At 45.2% G+C, this 18999-nt stretch overlaps 1 protein-coding gene across 4 annotated transcripts in view; it reads right to left on the bottom strand.

Moving 5' to 3' along the window:
- bcl2l12 (BCL2 like 12) overlaps positions 1 to 18999 on the bottom strand; it is a 59317-nt gene that overhangs the window by 27374 nt on the left and 12944 nt on the right. For all 4 annotated transcript variants that reach the window (XR_011887698.1, XM_072271508.1, XM_072271510.1 and 1 more), the window contains 3 exons: positions 16155 to 16239; positions 4898 to 5085; positions 2623 to 3212 (listed from right to left, as the gene is read on the bottom strand). Coding sequence is in view for 3 of the 4 variants with exons in the window: in XM_072271508.1 (XP_072127609.1) it covers positions 2623 to 3212; positions 4898 to 5061 (754 nt within the window). In the remaining variant the exon portion in view is untranslated. The remainder of the gene's footprint in view (positions 1 to 2622; positions 3213 to 4897; positions 5086 to 16154; positions 16240 to 18999) is intronic.

Here is an 18999-nt window from a genome sequence, read left to right as displayed (position 1 = left end):
ATAAACTCCGCCATCCCCTTGGTAAAGAAGTTCCTCCTCTCTGTTCTAGAGGGACGGCCATGTATCCTGAGTCAGCACCACCTGGACTTACGGGTCAGACAAATGACTACAACTCTGGAGAACTCACAGCGTATTAGCCCTGCTGCTCTGGTCACTGAGTCACAAAGACCAGGGTTCAAGTCCAGCTCCAAGGACGTCCAAGTCCGCACTGGGCGAGTACTGCGTTGTTGTGGGAGCAGCTTTTCAGAACAGGGACATTAAAACCAGAGTAGCTGGCGACTTAACTAAAATCAGTCCCATGTTGGAGACGGTTTGGAAGGGGACGCCCAAGATTAAAAAGTGTTCAGGGTGGGGCTCGGAAGCACTTCTTCACACAAGGAGCAATGGCCATTTGAACACTCTTGAAACAGCTGCAAAGCCAGAAACTGAAAATTTAAAAAGCAAGATTGAGAGTGGTGAGCAAGAACAGCAAAGCGTTTAGAACCATGGAAGACAAAATAATATAGATTATTTATAAAACACAAAACAGGCTTGCCCAGTCCTTTGAGCCTTGGCATCCAGCAACCCACCCATTTAACCCTAGAGTCTTTAAACTGTGGGAGGAAACCGGAGCACCCAGGGGAAACCCATGCACACGCGGGAAGGATAGAATGTCAGTGCAGGCTCAATGGGCTGAATGGCCTAACCTCTTTCTATTTCTTTTGGTCTTAAAGCAGGCCCGAGGGAAGAATATTCCTACCCAGAGGTTGGTGAGTGGAATGAGATGCCAGCGGAAGTGGTACATTAGGACAGATTTGCGAACAGGATAGGTTTTGAGGGATGTGGGCTACATGCAGCTAAATAGGAGGCATCTGGGTTAGCATGGAAGGGTTGGGCCAAAGGGCCTGTTTCCATGCTGTATGACTCTTTGGGGTAAAGGGGCCCATAGGAAAGAGTGACCATGATATGACAGAATTTTTTTTTTGGTGTGTGCCTGCGTGCGTGCAAGTCTGTGTGTCTGCGTCTGCGTGCGCATCTGTATAACCATATGACAACTACAGCACGGAAACAGGCCATCTCAGCCCTTCTAGTCCATGCCGAACTCTTACTCTCTCCTAGTCCCACTGACCTGCACTCGATCCATAACCCTCCATCCCTTTCCTGTCCATATATCTATCCAATTTAACTTTAAACAACAACATGGAATCTGCCTCAACCACTTCTGCTGGAAGCTCATTCCACTCAACTACCACTCTCTGAGTAAAGAAGTTCCCCCTCATGTTACCCCTAAATTGTGCGTGTGTCTGTACATCCGTGATGTCTTTTTCATGGCTTTTTACAAGGCGCGGAGCGGGAGAGAGACTGTGTGGCACACCACTCCTCACACAGACATTTTCACAGTATTCTTCCCCTTTATTTTACGAGGTCGAGTTGCGATCTCGACACTCAGCCCGGCACGGATGGAAAGCGTACTTGGGAGCGGACCTGACTAGTTTCGAACCCGTGAACCTCCGCTGCCGGGTCCGGCGCCGAGATCGTTGCGCCACCAGCCGGCCCACGATAGAATTTTATATTACACAATGTACTTCGAAGTTCAAGGTCCCGCTGCTTGCTTGGCATGTCTAGCCTCGCCCTGGCACGCTGCCCCATTATTGGCAGTAATCGTTACTAATAAGATGTTTACAGTTCTCTTTGTTTTGTATCTTGCTGCTGCTACGTTGTTGCTGAGCATTACTTACATTTCAGCTAAATGATAAATTGGGAAGACACGTGGTGGACAAGCAGTGGTGTGCGGTTAGAGAAATAAAGCATGGTTTGTACAACAAATGTACATTCCTTCAATGCACGGGCTCAACAAGAGTGTGGACCACAGGATAAATACCAGATATTATTAGGCCTGAGGAAAAGGCCGACAAGATTCACAATACACTGGAGGAACTCAGCAGGTCGGGCAGCATCTGTGGAAAAGATCAGTCGACGTTTCGGGCCGGAACCCTTCGTCAGGACTGTAGAGGGAAGGGGCAGAGGCCCTGCTGAGTTCCTCCAGCGTGTTGTGAGTGTTGCTTTGACCCCAGCATCTGTAGATTATTTTGTGTAGGCTGACAAGATTGCCCAATTCTAAATCAAACCCAATCGTTGGACTTCCTGGCAAAGGATTAAAAAAAAACGATAATTAAAGAGAAAAATAGAATTGGAAACTATACCAGTCTCAGGGTTGATTACTGCACGCGCGCGCGCACACACACACACACACACACACACACACACACACACACACACACACACACTCTCTTACACTCTGATAGCAAGCCCTTGAATCTTTTACATAAATCACTGATACTAAGGCTGATTCTGAAACCCATGTGGGTCACGGGGAAAATGTACAAACTCTTTACAGACAGCGGCAGAAACTGAACCAGGGTCCCTGGCACTACAAGAGCATTATGTTACCGTGCTGGAAAAGGAAAAGGCTAGCCTCAGTAACGATAGCCCATCTGGTTTCACTAGTATCTTCTCAGGGCAAAACCTCAACTTTTTCGCACAGTCCTGACCCCCATCTCCACCGAGATCCAGCCTAACCATCCCTGAGTGGCAACTGGACACTACCAGTCAATAAAATAAATTTTTAAAAGTATGACTGACCTGTAGGAGAGAGGTTTAGGGCTAGTGTTGTAGGCCGTGATGGCGGTGAAGGCACTTGGTCTTTCTCTGGGTGGATGTTATCACTTTTCTTGGGCCCTTTCCGTAAAAGATTTAAAAACCACTGTCCAGTCTTCTTATGCTTGCTGCTCTCCTCCCTGATAGTCACCCCCTCAGAGACAGATCCCTCTGAATCCATCGCATGTGCAAAATTACTTGCATGCATATTGATTATAGTGTTTTCCTGCCTCTTTAAGGAATTGGCCTTGGAGTCAGGCTTAGTGGTTCCCCTCAGAGACCCATGGGCCTCAGAGAAGTCTAAAGAGTCCTTGGACTTTTCCGAAGCATTGCTTCCCTTCTTCTTTTTCTGTCGTCTGATCAGTTTCTTGATGGCCGTTTTGAAGCCATGCTTTTTTTCCTCGGCCTGGCAGATTTCCTCATCGGATGTACCCCACCCGGTATCTTCCTCGGTCCCTTGGAAATGTTTCAGACTTCTCCGCTTCTCCTCGTCTTCTTGCTCCAAGGTCCCTTTCAAGAGTGACCTCTTGTGCTTGTGGACTTTAACGGAGATGGAGTCCTGGCTGTCGGGAGTCCTTCGGTCAAAATGGGAAAATGTTAAGCGAATGTAGCGACTTAAATATTGCACCATGCATCGTGTCAAAGGTTACAGGGAGAAGGCAGAAGAGCAGGGTTGAGAGAATAATATATCAGCCATGATTGAATGGTGGAGCAGACTCGATGGGCTGAATGGCCTAATTCTGCTCCTATGTCTCATAGTGCTAACATCACAAGTCCATAAGATACAGGAGCAGAATTAGGCCATTTGGCCCATCAAGTCTGCTCTGCCATTCTATCATGGCTAATCCATTTTCCCTCTCAGTCCTAATCCCCTGCCTTTTCCCCGTATTCTTTCATGCAATGACTAATCAAGAATCTACCAACCTCTGCCTTAAATATTCGTAAAGACTCGACCTGTGCCAAAAAATTCTACAGATTCACCACTCTGGTCTTAGACTCCCCCACCATAGGAAACATCCTCTCCACATCCACTGTATCAAGGCCTTTCAACATTTGATAGGTTTCAATGAGGGGAGAAGGGAACGTCGACTCAGACCTTCAGAGGCCTGCATCGGGCATTTTCATGCCTTACAAGGCGCAGATTGGAAGTCTGTGTGGGGCACCACTCCTCACACAGACTACAGCAATGTGTGATTAAGTGCCTTGCTCAAGGGCACAAGCACACTACCTCAGCTGAGGCTCGAACTAGCGACGTTGAGATAACTAGATGAATGCCTTAACCACTTGGCCACGTGCCCAACACAATTTCAATGAGGTCACCCCTTATTCTTCTGTATTCCAGTGAATACAGGCCCAGAGCTATCAAATGCTCTGCATATGACAAGCCATTTAATCCTGGAAGCATTTACGCAAACCTCCTCTGAATCCTCTCCATACCAGCACATCCCTTCTTAGATAAGGGGCACAAAACTGCTCCCAATACTCCAAGCGAGGCCTCAAACCTTGGCAGACTGGATCCTTTTGAACGAATCTTTCAGGGAAGGCATGTAGAACAAAAATGTAGCTTTTCCTAAACACATCATATTTCACAGATCTGCTGGGCAAAGTATAAAAAGAACTTAAAATAAAAGGAGATGTTACTTGACACTTTATGGCTGCTCAGTCACTCAATAAAGCTATCTTTTAAACCAGCACTATTTTCTTGTAACAATTACATATCCTACAATACCCTTGCTATCTAATAATTTTGTAATGCCCCTAAAACTGTTGACGTGGTGGTGGATTACGTAGCATGGAATGCATTATCAGGAGAACAATAACTTCTACACGCCACTGGCCACTTTATTAGGTACACCTGCTCGTTAATGCAAGTATCTAATCAGCCAATCATTTGGCAGCAACTCAATGCATAAAAGCATGCAGACATAGTCAAGAGGTTCAGTTGTTGTTCAGACCAAACATCAGAATGGGGAAATAATGTGATTTAAGTGGCTTTGACCATTGAAGGATTGTTGGTGCCACCCCGGTTTGAGTATCTCAGAAACTGCTGATCAAACTGCACAATAAAGTAGATGGGCTACAGCAACCGCAGACCACAGTGGGTTCCACTCCTAATAAAGTGGCCAATGAATACATATATAACTTTAGATATTCCTTGCTCTACACTCTCGAGTTGTACCCCTTTTTCCACCCCACCTCTCTTGTCAACTGCCCCCAAACATTTTGCAAAAACAAGGGAAGACCGTGACAAGAGACTTACTTGGCTTTGTACTTCTTTTCGTCGTGGTAGCAGCGCCCAATGTGGCCAACGGAGGCACCCTCCATCTGCGCCCTCCTCAGGAAGGCCTCCATGATACGCTTGGTCTCACTCTTCAGGACCATGAGGCTGCACGTCTCCTCCACGACACTTGCATTGTCTGCCATCCTGAAGTTGAGCAGGCCTCCGTTCTTGAAAAGAACAATCACTGTGTCTTACACTCCCAACTAGCAAACATTTACAGAAAATGTCAAAGGCCGCAAGAATTTGCAGAGAGTTGTGCACGCAGCCCAGTCCATCGCAAAAACCAGCCTCCCTTCCCGCTAGCTCCATCCACACTTCCCGCTTAGCCAGCCGGTGGTGTGCGGCATCAGCTCTGAACTTCAGGGCATATGGCCCCAAGTTCGAATCCAGCCAGCTCCTTGCACGCTGTCCATCCATGCCGGGCAGTAACTCGGCATTGTAAAAAAAAGTCAAATGCTACAGAAATGGTAAAAGTGCTGCCCAATGTGCCACAAGGCACAAAAAGGAACAAAAACACTTCCCACTGCATCAGGAAAGCAGCCCGAGCATTCTCTCCCGTCCGGCAAGAGATACAAAAGGATTGAGAACACATATTTACCGGGTAACACACACAGAACGCTGGAGGAACTCAGCAGGCCAGGCAGCATCGGAAAAGAGTACAGTTGATGTTTCAGGCCGAAACTCTTTTCCTAGATGCCGCCTGGCCTGCTGAGTTCCTCCAGTGTTGTGTGCGCGCGCTGCACGCCGCTCAGATTCCCAGCATTTGCAGATTTTCTCTTGTTTGTGCAAGGCTCCAGTACTTCATACTTTGAACTTTTTTACTGTGCTATGGCCTGTTCTTCATCAAGTTATGGTATTGTTGCCACTGTTGTAACTATATGTTATAATTATGTGGTTTTTGTTCGTTTTTCAGTCTTGGTCTGTCCTGTGTTTTTGTGATATCACACCAGAGGAATATTGTATCATTTCTTAATGCATGCATTACCAAATGACAATAAAAGAGGACTGTGTGTCCTCATAATCTAATACTTTATTGTCACCAAACAATTAATACTAAAACGTACAATCATCACAGCGATATTTGATTCTGCACTTCCCACTCCCTGGATTACAAATAAATATTAAAAATAGTAAAATTCAGTAAATATTAAAAATTTAAATTATAAATCATAAATAGAAAATAGAAAAATGGAAAGTACAAAAAAAAAACTGAGAGGCAGGTCCGGATATTTGGAGGGTACGGCCCAGATCCGGGTCAGGATCCATTCAGCAGTCTTATCACAGTTGGAAAGAAGCTGTTCCCAAATCTGGCCGTATGAGTCTGTATGAGCTGTACAGTACAGCACAGCTTCTACCCTGCTCTTACAAGAGACTTGAATAAACTTCTGATGATAAAGAGAACTCTCGCTCTCTCAACCTACCTCATCTTGGTCTGTGCACTGTGTCTAGCTGCACGGCACGTTCTCTGAATCTGAAACACGATATTCTGCATTTCTATTATCCTTTTGATATGCTTGTGCAATACAGATCATCCCACACAATAAAAATATACACAAAAATATTGTGTTTTGCACTGGACTGCCCCACCATTGGATTTCTGAATGGACCAACCCATGAGCATTGGCAGAGTGGAGGAGTTTTGGATCCCGTCTGCCTAAACCAGGAGCCTGGATCGATCCAAGAACCAGGCCGATTTGTAAAGTTTGGTTTCGGGCCAGAACGTGGTGGCCGGGAGAAGAAATATGATCTAAGACATTTTGACCATGGAATGATTGTTGGTGCCAGACGGGGTGGTTTGAGTATCTCAGAAACTGATCTTCCGGAATTTTCACGCACACAGTCTCGAACAAACGAGTTTCCCAGCAGATTGTATGCTACGACTGATTCTCCCCAGCACCTTCTCTCTCAATCTCCTCTCGAACAACAAAAAAAAAACCCGAAGTCCAAACTTATTGTCCTTCACCAAGAAAACCTCTCGCTAATTGGACGGCACAGATTCCACATCATCCCTTATCTTCAACAATAACCCAAACAGGCTGAAAGCAGAACAGCAGCTCTGTAAAAGCTGCTAAATGAAATAACTACAGCATAACAATAAAGGTGTGAACCAGGGGATTACACAAACAAAAACCCCCACAAAAACACCTTGTTATTGAAAGAGGTCAGTGGACAATGGCCAGATGGGTTTGAGCAGACAGGAAGACCACAGTAACTCAAATAACCACATGTTACAACAGTGATCTGCAGAAACGTATCTCTGAATGTATAACACACAGAGCCTTGAAGTGGATGGGCTACAGCAGAAGACCACAGACAATGAGTGGCCACTTTATTAACTACAGGAGGTGGCAAATAGAGGGCAGGTGTATTTTATGTCCTGCTCTGTACAGCTGCTGCCAAATGACATTTCACAACACATATCAGTGATAATGAGGCTGATTCTAGTTTATAATTTACAAATTAGTCACAAAACAGAATGCTACAGGGTATAATTATACAAGAGGTTTATCAGCATTACGCTCTGAGTTACTTTTAATAAGCATTTTAAAAATTAGTGACTGAAGAGAAAGAAAACAGACGCGGAAGGAAACTAACCGAGTTAAATTCACTACAGAGTCCTCGAGTCCACCTGTGGCCAGATGGTGGGATTGAGTTTAAGAGCCGAGAGGTAATGTTGCAGCTATATAGGACGCTGGTCAGACCCCACTTGGGAGTACTGTGCTCAGTTCTGGTCGCCTCACTATAGGAAGGCAGTGGAAACCATAGAAAGGTGCAGAGGATATTTAGAAGGATGTTGCCTGGATTGGGGAGCATGCCTTATGAGAACAGGTTGAGTGAACTCGGCCTTTTCTCCTTGGAGCGACAGAGGATGTGAGGTGACCTGATAGAGGTGTACAAGATGATGAGAGGCATTGATCGTGTGGATAGTCAGAGGCTTTTTCCCCAGGGCTAAAATGGCTAGCATGATAGAGCACAGTTTTAAGGTGCTTGGAAGTACATACAGAGGAGATCTCAGGGGTAAGCTTTTTAAAAAAAAACCGTAGAGCGTGGTGAGTGCGTGGAATGGGCTGCTGGTGACGGTGGTGGAGGCGGATACGATAGGGTTTTTTAAGAGGCTCCTGGACGGGTACAGGGAGCTCAGAAAAATAGAGGGCTATGGGTAACCCTAGATAATTTCTTATGTAAGGACATGTTCGGCACAGCTTTGTGGGCCGAAGGGCCTGTATTGTGCTGTAGGTTTTCTATGTTTCTATGAGACCCTGTGCTTTCAAGCTTATGTGGGGCATTAGTGGTGTGGTGTAGAAGGCAGAGAATTTGGGGTGGAAATAGCAAGGGAAATTAAAGTGACAGTTTAGGGTGGACCGAGCAGACATTATACAAAAATGGGAATCCCTGCCTCCGATTTCTCAAGTGCTTAACAATATTTTAAGCACCGAAGTGCTTATCAAGGGCATGTTAGTAAATTATCTCCAACCTCAAGTTCAATTGTCGTTCAACCATATATGACTATCCCAAGATTACAGACAAACAGTGTTACTCCGGGGCCAAGGTGCAAGATACAGTACCAACGGTCACACACAGCACAAGGCACATACATATAGCACACGTAAGATATCAGCAAAGTGTAGCACACAAAAAAAGTCCGAGATCCTGAGTCCACGAATGCTGCAGCAGTCCGCAGTCGAACGTGATATGCCTTGTATTCTGCCGAGCAAACACTAGAGGGCAGCACCAGCTTCAGCTCTGCCTCTGGTGGACCACACCGACTCCAATGCCCCTCTCCTAGGCGTCTGTAAACAGGCAACACTGCGGCTTGAGGCCCAGTCCTCGCGAGGTCAGAAGCTACGCAGCTCCCCCGCCGCCTGCCAATAAATCAGGGAATTGGACTTGCAGCGTTCCACACTAACAACTTCCAACAGGGTCTTGTGATCACAAGGAAAGCGACTAAGACGGTCACTCGCTGTTGGACTGCACCCCACCTTCACACACTGATGCCTCTCCGACACAGGCAACAGCATGATCCCCACCAAGTCCAGCTCCTTCAGTTTCACCATCAACGAGCAACTCGCTGATGGGAGAGATCTGCAGTATTTCAGCTTCCTAATGTCTAGCAGGGTCTCAGGATCATAAAAGATGCGTTTAAAAAGGACAATAACACCTTTAATTGACCTCGTAGAAGCCGCTGTGATGAGATGCACCGGTGACTTTCCAGAAGGTGATTATCTATAGTCCAGCTTCGATCTCAAGTTATCAAACTCTTGAATGGACCCCTCGTAAGCCAAAGATGAATTTTCGATCTTCCTATCTACCTTGTCATGAACATTGCAGTTCACTTGTTTAGCTACACTACACTCTGAGACACTAAATTTGCGGTTTCTTTTAACTACTTCAATATACAGTCAATTCCGGCTAACTGGGCCATCAGTTAATCAGTGTAGCCAATTACTTGGGAAGAACAGAAACAAATTGAGAAGATTGCCAGGATTCGCTTCATTTATTTGAAACACGACGCTGCTTAATTGGGACAGGAGAATGTTGTCAAACAGGTTCTAACTGGCATCAGTTGCACGTACTTATGTAGCCATTAGATGCTACACCATGTTTAGAGCGAACTGATTTTCAATAGCATCAGCTGCGTGTGTTTATGTTCACTGATAGTTGGCAAGAAATAAACAATAAGAGAATTTAGAACTGTTTTGCTCACTGCAGTTTCAAGCATTGAGAACTGGAGACGCCAGAAATGGCCGGGAGTGAAAATGAAACAATTTCACTACTTCATCAAGTTAGGATCTACAAAGAATTTGAAAGTATCGATAATCATCTTGAATGTTGCAATGAAAATGAAGATTTGGAGGACGCAATCATCGACAGCATTGTGTGCAGGCAGCCCATTATTTGCACTAGGTGCCTGATTTTGTTTTTTGTTCAGCCAAAGGAACACGGCAGCATACACTGAATGAATTCCTCCTTCAGTCTAACTATTTGGAACTACAGTTTTATAGTACTATAGTAGTATTATTAGCATTCTAATTTATTTCATTTTCATACATAATTTGTCACTGTTTGTCTTTTTTTAAAAATATACCTTTCTAATTACAGGTGTCACCCTGCTTTTCCAACGTTTGCTTTACGAAACCTCAATGTTACGGAAGACCTACATTAGTTACCTGTTTTCGCAAACAGAAGGTGTTTTCACTGTTACGAAAAAAGGCAGTGCGCGCCCCGAACAGCCAAGCTCCTCCCCCGAAACTGCATTCTAACCGGCATTGCTTAAACACGTGTCCGTGAGCAGCCATTAGCAAGGTGAGTTCTAAGGTATCGGAAAAGCCTAAAAGAGCTCGTAATGGTGTTACACTTTGGGTAAAACTAGACATAATTAAGCGTTTCGATTGTGGTGAATGAATTAAGGACAAAGTGAGTTTGGCTTGTGGAAGTTGACAAAGATGATGTTGAAGAGGTTTTGGCATCCCATCACCAAGAACTGATAGGTGAAGAGCTGATGCAATTGGAAAAGGAAAGGATAACAATCAAAACCGAATGCAGTAGCGAATGGACTGAAAGTGAAGTCGTCCAGGAACTGAACGTGAAACAACTGCGTGAGATTTTCGCCATAATGATTGCAGAAAAGTACGACTTTAATTTTGAAAGGGTACGTAGGTTTAGGGCATATTTGCCGGATGGTTTGAGTCCTTACAAAGAACCGTATGATAGAAAAATGCATGAGGCTAAGCAGTCAAGCATACTGTCGTTTTTCAAGCCTTCCACATCAGCCACAGCAGACGAAGAACCTCGACCTTCAACATCGAGGCAGGCAGACATAGAAGATGACCTGCCTGCCCTGATGGAAATAGACAATGAGATGACATCCCAGTGTCCCACCACCCCAATCCCCGGGCCGTGGACCGATACATTGCCGTGGAGAATGCAGCAGTAGCTGGGATGCACCCAGCACATCCTTAAGAAAAAATGCTGAAATAAACAAGCCAATTAATCAGGTGCCACCCAGTATGTAACTGTCGGCCCAGAACAGAGGCGATTGCTGATTGCGTCGCCTCTGATCTGGGCCGACATTTACGTGCTGGGCAGCACCTAATTAATTAGCTTGTTTATTTTGGCTTTTTTCTTAAAGATGTGCTGGGTGCATCCTGGCTACCGCTGTACCCCTGCATGTTTCACGGATTGGTACTAGTCGGCGGACTGGAGGTTGGGGACCACTGCACCACCCCAACCTCCGATGACTCGCCCTAACACACCATCATCAGTGTGCTCGGCACTGTCTTCCTAATTCCGGTAAGTGATACTACACTGTACATACATTATTTCTACTTTATATAGGCTGTGTATTTTTATGCCTTATTTGGTATGATTTGGCAGCTTCATAGCTTAAAGGTTACTGGAGAGAGTGTTTCTGCCAAGAGCGCTTGCGTGAGATTTTCGCTACGGAGAACAGTGCAGCAATGATTGTAGAAAAGTATTTCTACTTTATATAGGCTGTGTATTTATATCATTCCTGTTTTTACTATATGTTACTGTTATTTTAGGTTTTATGTGTTATTTGGCATGATTGGATAGGCTATTTTTTGGGTCTGCGAACGCTCACAAATTTTTCCCATATAAATAAATGGTAATTGCTTCTTCACTTTACGACATTCTGGCTTACGAACCGTTTCATAGGAACGCTCTACCTTCGGATGGCAGGGGAAACCTGCATTTCTAAGAAACTTTGGCTAATTGGAACAGCAGTTTAATTCGGCCAATATGCACTGGTGCCAATGTGTTCTAGTTAACTGGAATCCAATTCACTTGTGTATGGAATGACCTTGAGAGAGAGTAGTGGACTCAGTTTGATATGTTATGGGTTTTTCCCTCCCCGTTATCAGTAGTATCGACAGGAGATGGTGCCTCAGGGTAGTAACATCCATCATCAAAGATTCTCACCATCCGGGCCACACCATCTTCTCGCAGTTACCATCGGGCAGAGGGGGTACAGAGACCTGAAGCCCCACACTACCAGCTTCAGGTCGTGAGACCTGTGGACTCTTCTACAGATGGGGCAAGAAGCACCTTACGGGCCAGGCGGGTTAGCAGTCAGCCAGTGAGACACCTCTGCTGATACCACAGGGAGCTTGTTCCCAGTGCACAGCTTCAAAGTCCTCAATACCATCCTGAATGGTTCTTCTCCTTTGAGCAGACACAGACCAGGGACACGGGGGTATGGCTGTTAGCACATCTATGAATCTCTTCTGTCTGTCTCCCAGACAGATGGAAGAGGCTTCCTATGATACATCTTGGAATAGAGCATCAATTCTAGGATTCTAGTGTCAGAATGATGACAACTTGGCTGTTCAAAAGAGCTGAATGCCATTAAGGACCTCAACACGCAGAAGACGAGTCAAGTTTATTGTCACTTAACTATATACATGTATATAGAAATGAGACATTTCTCAGTCTTGTGGACATCTTTCAAGTGTTTCTTAAAAAAAATTATTTTATCTAATTAGTGGTACAGCAACCAGCAAGTCTTTCCATCCCTTCGAGTCACTCCGCCGCACGAACCCCCAACCCCAGTTAACCCCGATCTAATCACAGGTCAATATTACAATAACTACTTGGTACATCTTTGGGCTGTGGGAGGAAAGCAGAGCACCTGGGGGGGGGGAACCTCATGCACTCCCCAGGGAGGACGTACAGACTCATTGCAGAGGATGCGGGAATTGAATTCTAAACTCCGACGCCCTGGGCTGTCACAGCGTTCCGCTATCCGCTACGTTACCGTGGCGCACGTGCCCATTTTAACATGCCTGTCAGAAGTAGGTTAGGCATTGAAAGCATGTGGCGGGGTGTGGGCGTGTGTGAGGCGCAGGGACAATGTGTATGTGGGGGAGGGGCGACGCTGCAAGTGTGACTGTCTTTGGGAGATACTGAGCTCACCCTCCTGCCTGCCCACAGGAGGAAAATCACCTCCTTAACCATCCTCCCCACCCCTACTAGCTGAAGTCACTGGTGGAATCACCGTTTGATTTCTGTCCTTCTAGGCGTGATCTTCAACTCCAAAGGAAATGCATTGTGGCACCACAGGGAAGCAGGACAGGCTGGGTCACAAACCAAAATTTTTGGCAGGGGCAAAGAAAACTCAAGGGATGTGCGGGTTCAAGAACAGTTACTAACCCTCAACCATCAGGCTCTTGGACAAAAGGGGACAACTACACTCACTTGCCCATCATTGAGATATTCTCACAACCAATGATCTCACTTTAAGGAATCTATCTCATGATCTCGTTATTTATTGCTATTTATTTATATTTGCATTTGCACAGTTTGTTGTCTTCTGCAATCTGGTTGATCTTTTATTAATCCTGTTATAGTTACTATTCTATAGTATTGTGGGCTGAGTTTGCCCACAAGGTAATGAATCTCAGGGTTGTATATGTTGACATATATGTACTTTGATAATAAAATTAACTTTGTACTTTGAATAGTTTTGAAGTGACACATCGCCCAGGAAAATGCATGCAGAGTGATGGGGGAAGGGCGAGTTTGCATGGGAGAGGCAGACGGCAAGGTCAGCATATTCAAAATACCAAGTATGTTTATTATCAAAGTATGCATACAGTGTCCAACCCTGAGATTTGTCTTCCCACAGACAGTCAAACAAAAAAAACATCAAACCCCTCTCCTGCCCAAAAATCAAGTTGTGCACACTGCAACAAAGCAAGAATGAGTGAAAATATAAAAACAGAAAATCAAGAGTCCAATCAAACTACTGTCCAAGCCATAAAGCACAAACCCAGAGGGAGACAGGGAGACAGGGAGACAGGGAGACAGGGAGACAGGGAGACAGGGAGACAGGGAGACAGGGAGACAGGGAGACAGGGAGACAGGGAGACAGGGAGACAGGGAGACAGGGAGACAGGGAGACAGGGAGACAGGGAGACAGGGAGACAGGGAGACAGGGAGACAGGGAGACAGGGAGACAGGGAGACAGGGAGACAGGGAGACAGGGAGACAGGGAGACAGGGAGACAGGGAGGGAGACATTCCCTCTGGAGCGGCGTGCAAGACAGAGAGAGAATGTCACACAGACACCTTTCTCCTCATTAATTAAAAACTGTAAATTGTCACTAGGGCATAGCTGAGAGGTAGAGGTTTGGAGGGTTGAGGGAAACGGAGAGGAAAAACTGGGCGTAAATGTACACCAGATGGCTTTGTGAGCTTAAGGCCCCATTTTTGTGCTGCTCTCAGCAGCAGTCAAAGCCAGGGGTGCTGAGTTGTTTGGGAACAGAAACGGAGACAGGCAGCGAGTTTAGGAGAACAGCACTGAATGACCTCGAATGGCCCGCCTCTCTTTCCCTTGATGACAGCCTCTGACTTTGCAAAAGCCCGTCCAGAGTAAAAATGAAAAGGGCCAGCGCACACCCATGCTCGGGTGTCCGAGAACAGGGAGGGTGCAGGGTCCACAGGCCCTCTGGAGACCTCCTGGGATGGGTGGGCACCGCAGGGGCTGGAAAATGGCCGTGGTTTGATTTGACATCTGAACTGAGAATGATGCACCCATGTTAACAGTTATATTATTTAGAACTATGGCACGGAATGGACCCTTCCAGCCCAGCTACAAACTGATTTAACCCCAGTTTAACCACAGGACAACTTACAATGACCAATTAACCTACTAACCAGTATGCCCTTGGACTGAGAGGGGACACCCACACACCCGGACAGAACCCGTGCATTCCATGGGAGTTGACATGCATCCTTACAGAGGACGTCAGAATTGAAATCCAAACTCCGACCTGACCCCCCCTTCCACCCCCCTCCACCCCGGCTGTAATAGCGTTGCGCAAACTGCCTCGTACCAGAGGTGCCCTTAATTATAAATCTTTCTTTTAAAAGAAAAATGCAACTTAGGCAGTTTACAAACAAGTTTGAATGTATTTCTGTTCCTTCTGAAAGGGGAAGCAAGAATGTAAACCCTTGCAAACAGTGAAAGTCGAACAACAGAACTCTGGGAGCCACAGGGACCGGCAGGGGCTGGGGGGGTGGGGGGAGAAACTGTGCTCAACTCAGCAGATCAGGCGGCAATGATGGAAGGGAAGACAAATGTGACATTTTAAGCCAAGGCTCCACCAGGACCAGAGAGTCTCAGCCCAAAACCTTGACTGTCTATTCCCTTCCACAGAGCTGCCCAGTTCCTTCAGCATTTTGTGTGTGTTGCTCTAGATTTCCAGCATCTGTAGAAACTCTGTTTATCATCAGATCAATTGGGGTTGAAAGGGCCTCAAGACTCCCAAGATGTGGATCTGATAGCACTGGCTCCCAGGTAAAAAAAAAGTCTTGGTTTTAGAATTCTAAACATCAAAATGCTCCTTGCTCCATATTCCCTTCCCATCCATTACCTCATCACAGTGTTCCCCCCAACTCCAGTCTCCACCCATGAAGATCAAGAGGGGCACAAATTTGACTGGGCATCAGTGAACGTCATGGCACAAGCAGACACACGGTATGAAGAGAATTCCTAGAAGCATGGTTTTCCGTGAACAGTTCTGTAAACAGACCTGTAGACCTCCATCCTAAGTGGGCAAAGTTCCTGACCACAACACCACACAGCCAATCAGCGACGAGCTCTCGTCCCTGCATCACCATTGAGTTTCCATAATGACAGCCAATCAGCTGACTGATACTTAATTAAAGGCCAAGCATTCAGAGGACGTGCCACAAATTAACAGCGCGCTGATGATGTCTTGCAAGACGTTTGCAAATGGATTGCCAAGATCGGAGAACAACTCAACCCAATCACTCCAGATTAAAGATAGATTAGCTTTATCGACACGTAGTGATGGGCATCACTTGAGCCAACGACCAACACAAAACTAGGACGTGCTGGGACAGCAAGCAAGAGTTGCCACACTTCCAATGCCAGCATAGCATGCCCACTACTCACTAACGCTAACTTGTGCATCTTTGAAATGTGGGAGGAAACTAGAGCACTTGGAGGAAATCCATGCAGACACAGGGAGAAAGTACAAGATCCTTACAGACAGCGGCGAGAACTGAACTACAATCTTCTGATCATTGGTGCCGTAAAGTGGTTATACTAACCCTTACACTGCCATGCCAAAATTTAATCACTTCACCAGCAGTGGGTCCTGCTTTCAGCTGCCTATGGACCCAAAGCTCAGGACTGCCTCTCCTCCCTCACAATTCTCATAAAATCCTCTCCATTTGACGTTCTTGCTTACCTGCCCCCAAAAATCTGCTCAAATTTTAGATTGGTGATCGCTCCAGTGAAGAACCTTGAGATCAGAAATAAAGGTCAGGCCACTCCTGTGGGAAGAGAAACAAGAGTCGATGTTGAAAAAAAATGGTAAAATTGTCTGTTTTTCACTCCACAGATGCTGACTGGTATGCCGAGTGTCACACACAAGGTGTTGAAGGAACTCAGCAGGCCAGGCAGCATCTGTGGAAAAGAGTGAACAGTCGACGTTTCAGGCCGAGACTCTTCACCCGGTGTCGATTGTTCACTCTTTTCCGTAGAGGCTGCCTGGCCTGCTGAGTTCCTCCAGCATTTTGTGTATGTTGCTTTAGATTTCCAGCATCTGAGGAGTTGCTTGTTTGTGATGCTGAGTGTTACCAACATTTTATGCTTTCGTTTTAGATTTCCACCCTCACACCACGTCTTTTCAACCACAGTGGGTTCTGATCAAGTGGGACCTGTACATATTGGCCCAATCAAGCGATTTCCCCAATTAGCCAAAGTTGCATGGAAATGGTTTAAAAAAAATATAAAAAAGACAAACTGAGTACCAAATCAGGTTTGATTTTGTGGTATTCTATGATCACAAAGTACTTACCTGCAAGAGACACTTGCACCAACAGCTAAAAGATGCTTGCAGTCTCAAAATTGGTATGGGGGGGGGGGGAGAGAGTGAAATAGGGTTTTAAATTCAGGAGTCACACCTCCAGCTCCAGCCTTCTCAACTCTGGGGCTGGGGTTCTAATTCCAATTCAATAATTTGGACCTTTTTCTTCCAGGACTGAGAGAATCTAAGGAGGTTGGCTTAACTAAGAGTCATGCAAGAAAATAAAAAACACAGACAACGAGAGATTCTGCAGATGCTGGAAATCTAGAGTAACGCACACAAAATGCGGGAGGAACTCAGCAAGTCGGGCAGCATCTATGGAGAGGAATAAAGGGTTGACGTTTCAGGCTGAGGCCCTTCTTCAGGACAGGAAAGGAAGGGAGGAAACACCGGAATTAAAACGTGGGGGGAAGGGGAAGGAGTCTAGCCATTCTCCTCTGACCTCTCTCATCAACAAGGCGTTTTTGCCCACAGAACTGCCGCTCACTGGATGTCTTTTTAATGCTTCATACCATTCTCTGTAAACGCTAGAGACTGATGCGCATGAAAATCCCTGGAGATCAGCAGTTTCTGAGATACTCAAACCACCCCATCTGGCACCAACAATCATTCCATGGTCAAAGTCATAATTCTTCCCCATCCTGATGTTTGGTCTGAACAACTGTACCTCTTGACTATGCTTTTATGCATTGAGTTGCTGCCACATGATTGGCTGATTAGCTATTTGCATTAACAAGTGTACCTAATAAAGTGGCCATGGGGTGTTCCTTCACAGAGACAGACAATTCTTAAATGTAAACCAAAGTTATTCATTTCTTTAATTCCCTCAATTACAAACCTCATGAGCTAAATTTAACATCACTATGGCAACTATTCCCAATAATGACACTTTTAAAAATCATTTCAATTAACCATACATTATAATTTTTGCCCATGAATGGCTGCAACTATGTTGCATAACATACTTTTATTACCACAAAATGCAATGCCAACCTTAGAACAGGGAAGTAACAATTGAGGCACGCAAGTCTCCAGGTCCTACGACAAGGTTGTGGTCTTCTTGGAAGCGGGAAGTAACACTATTACCTATTATAAAGGCTACTAATTTGCCATTCTGTCCTTAAAAACCACCTTATTTACTTACTTAGAGATACAGTGCAGAATAGGCCCTTTCAACCCTTTGAGCTGCACAATTGAGTAATCCTCCAATTTAATCTTAACTTAATCACAGGACTATTTACGATGACCAATAAACTTAACTGGTATGTCAATCAGAAGGAGACACTACCAGAGATGATGGCAGAGCAGCAATTTGTGGGAGCAACTGGAGAGGTGCAGCATAGAAAAAGTATTCTAAAGGCAGGATGCAACCAAGACTGACAAGAGAAGTCAAAGTCGACATACAAGAACAAAGAGGGCATATAATAGAAAAAAAGTAGTGGGAAGTTCAAGGATTGGAAAGCTTTTCAAAACCAACAGAAGGTAACTAAAACAGTCATAAAGAGGGAAAAGATGGAATACAAAGGTAAGCTACCCAATAATATTAGAGGATACCAAAAGTTTCTTCAGATATATAAAGAGTAAAAGAGGCAAGAGTAGATATTGGATCTCCGGAAAATGATGCTGGAGAGGTAGTAATGGGGGACAACAAAATGGCGGATGAAGTGAATAAGTATTTTGCATCAGAATTCACTGTAGATGACACTAGCGATATGCTGGAAGTTCAAAAGTATCAGGTGGTAAAAGTGAGTGAAGTTGCCTTTTCTAAGGACAAGGTACTTGGTAAACTGAAAGGTCTGAAAGTAGATAAGTCACTCGAAGCAGATTGTCCACAACCCAGGGATCTGAAACAGGTGGCTGAAGAGATTGAGAAGGTATTGGTAATGATCTTTCAAGAATCAATGGATTCCAGCAAGGTTCCAGAGAATTGGAAAATTTAAAATGTCACTCCACTGTACAAGAAGGGAGAGAGGCAGAAGAGAGGAAATTATAAGCCAGTTAGTCTGACTTCAGTAGTCGGGAAGCTGTTGGAGTCAATTGTTAAGGATGTGGTTTTGGGTACTTGGAGGCAAATGGTATAGTTGGCCAAAGTCAGCATTGTTTCCTTAATTTTGCCTGACAAACCTGTTGGAATTCTTTGAAGAAATAACAAGGATAGACAGAGGAAATTTGTGTAATGCTGAAGCTTTATAAGGCCTCACTTGGAATATTGTGAGCAGTTTTG

The sequence above is a fragment of the Mobula birostris genome, chromosome 11 (genome assembly GCF_030028105.1).
Source record: "Mobula birostris isolate sMobBir1 chromosome 11, sMobBir1.hap1, whole genome shotgun sequence".
Taxonomy (NCBI): Eukaryota; Metazoa; Chordata; class Chondrichthyes; order Myliobatiformes; family Myliobatidae; genus Mobula; species Mobula birostris.
This window is presented reverse-complemented; position numbering and strand designations above follow the sequence as displayed.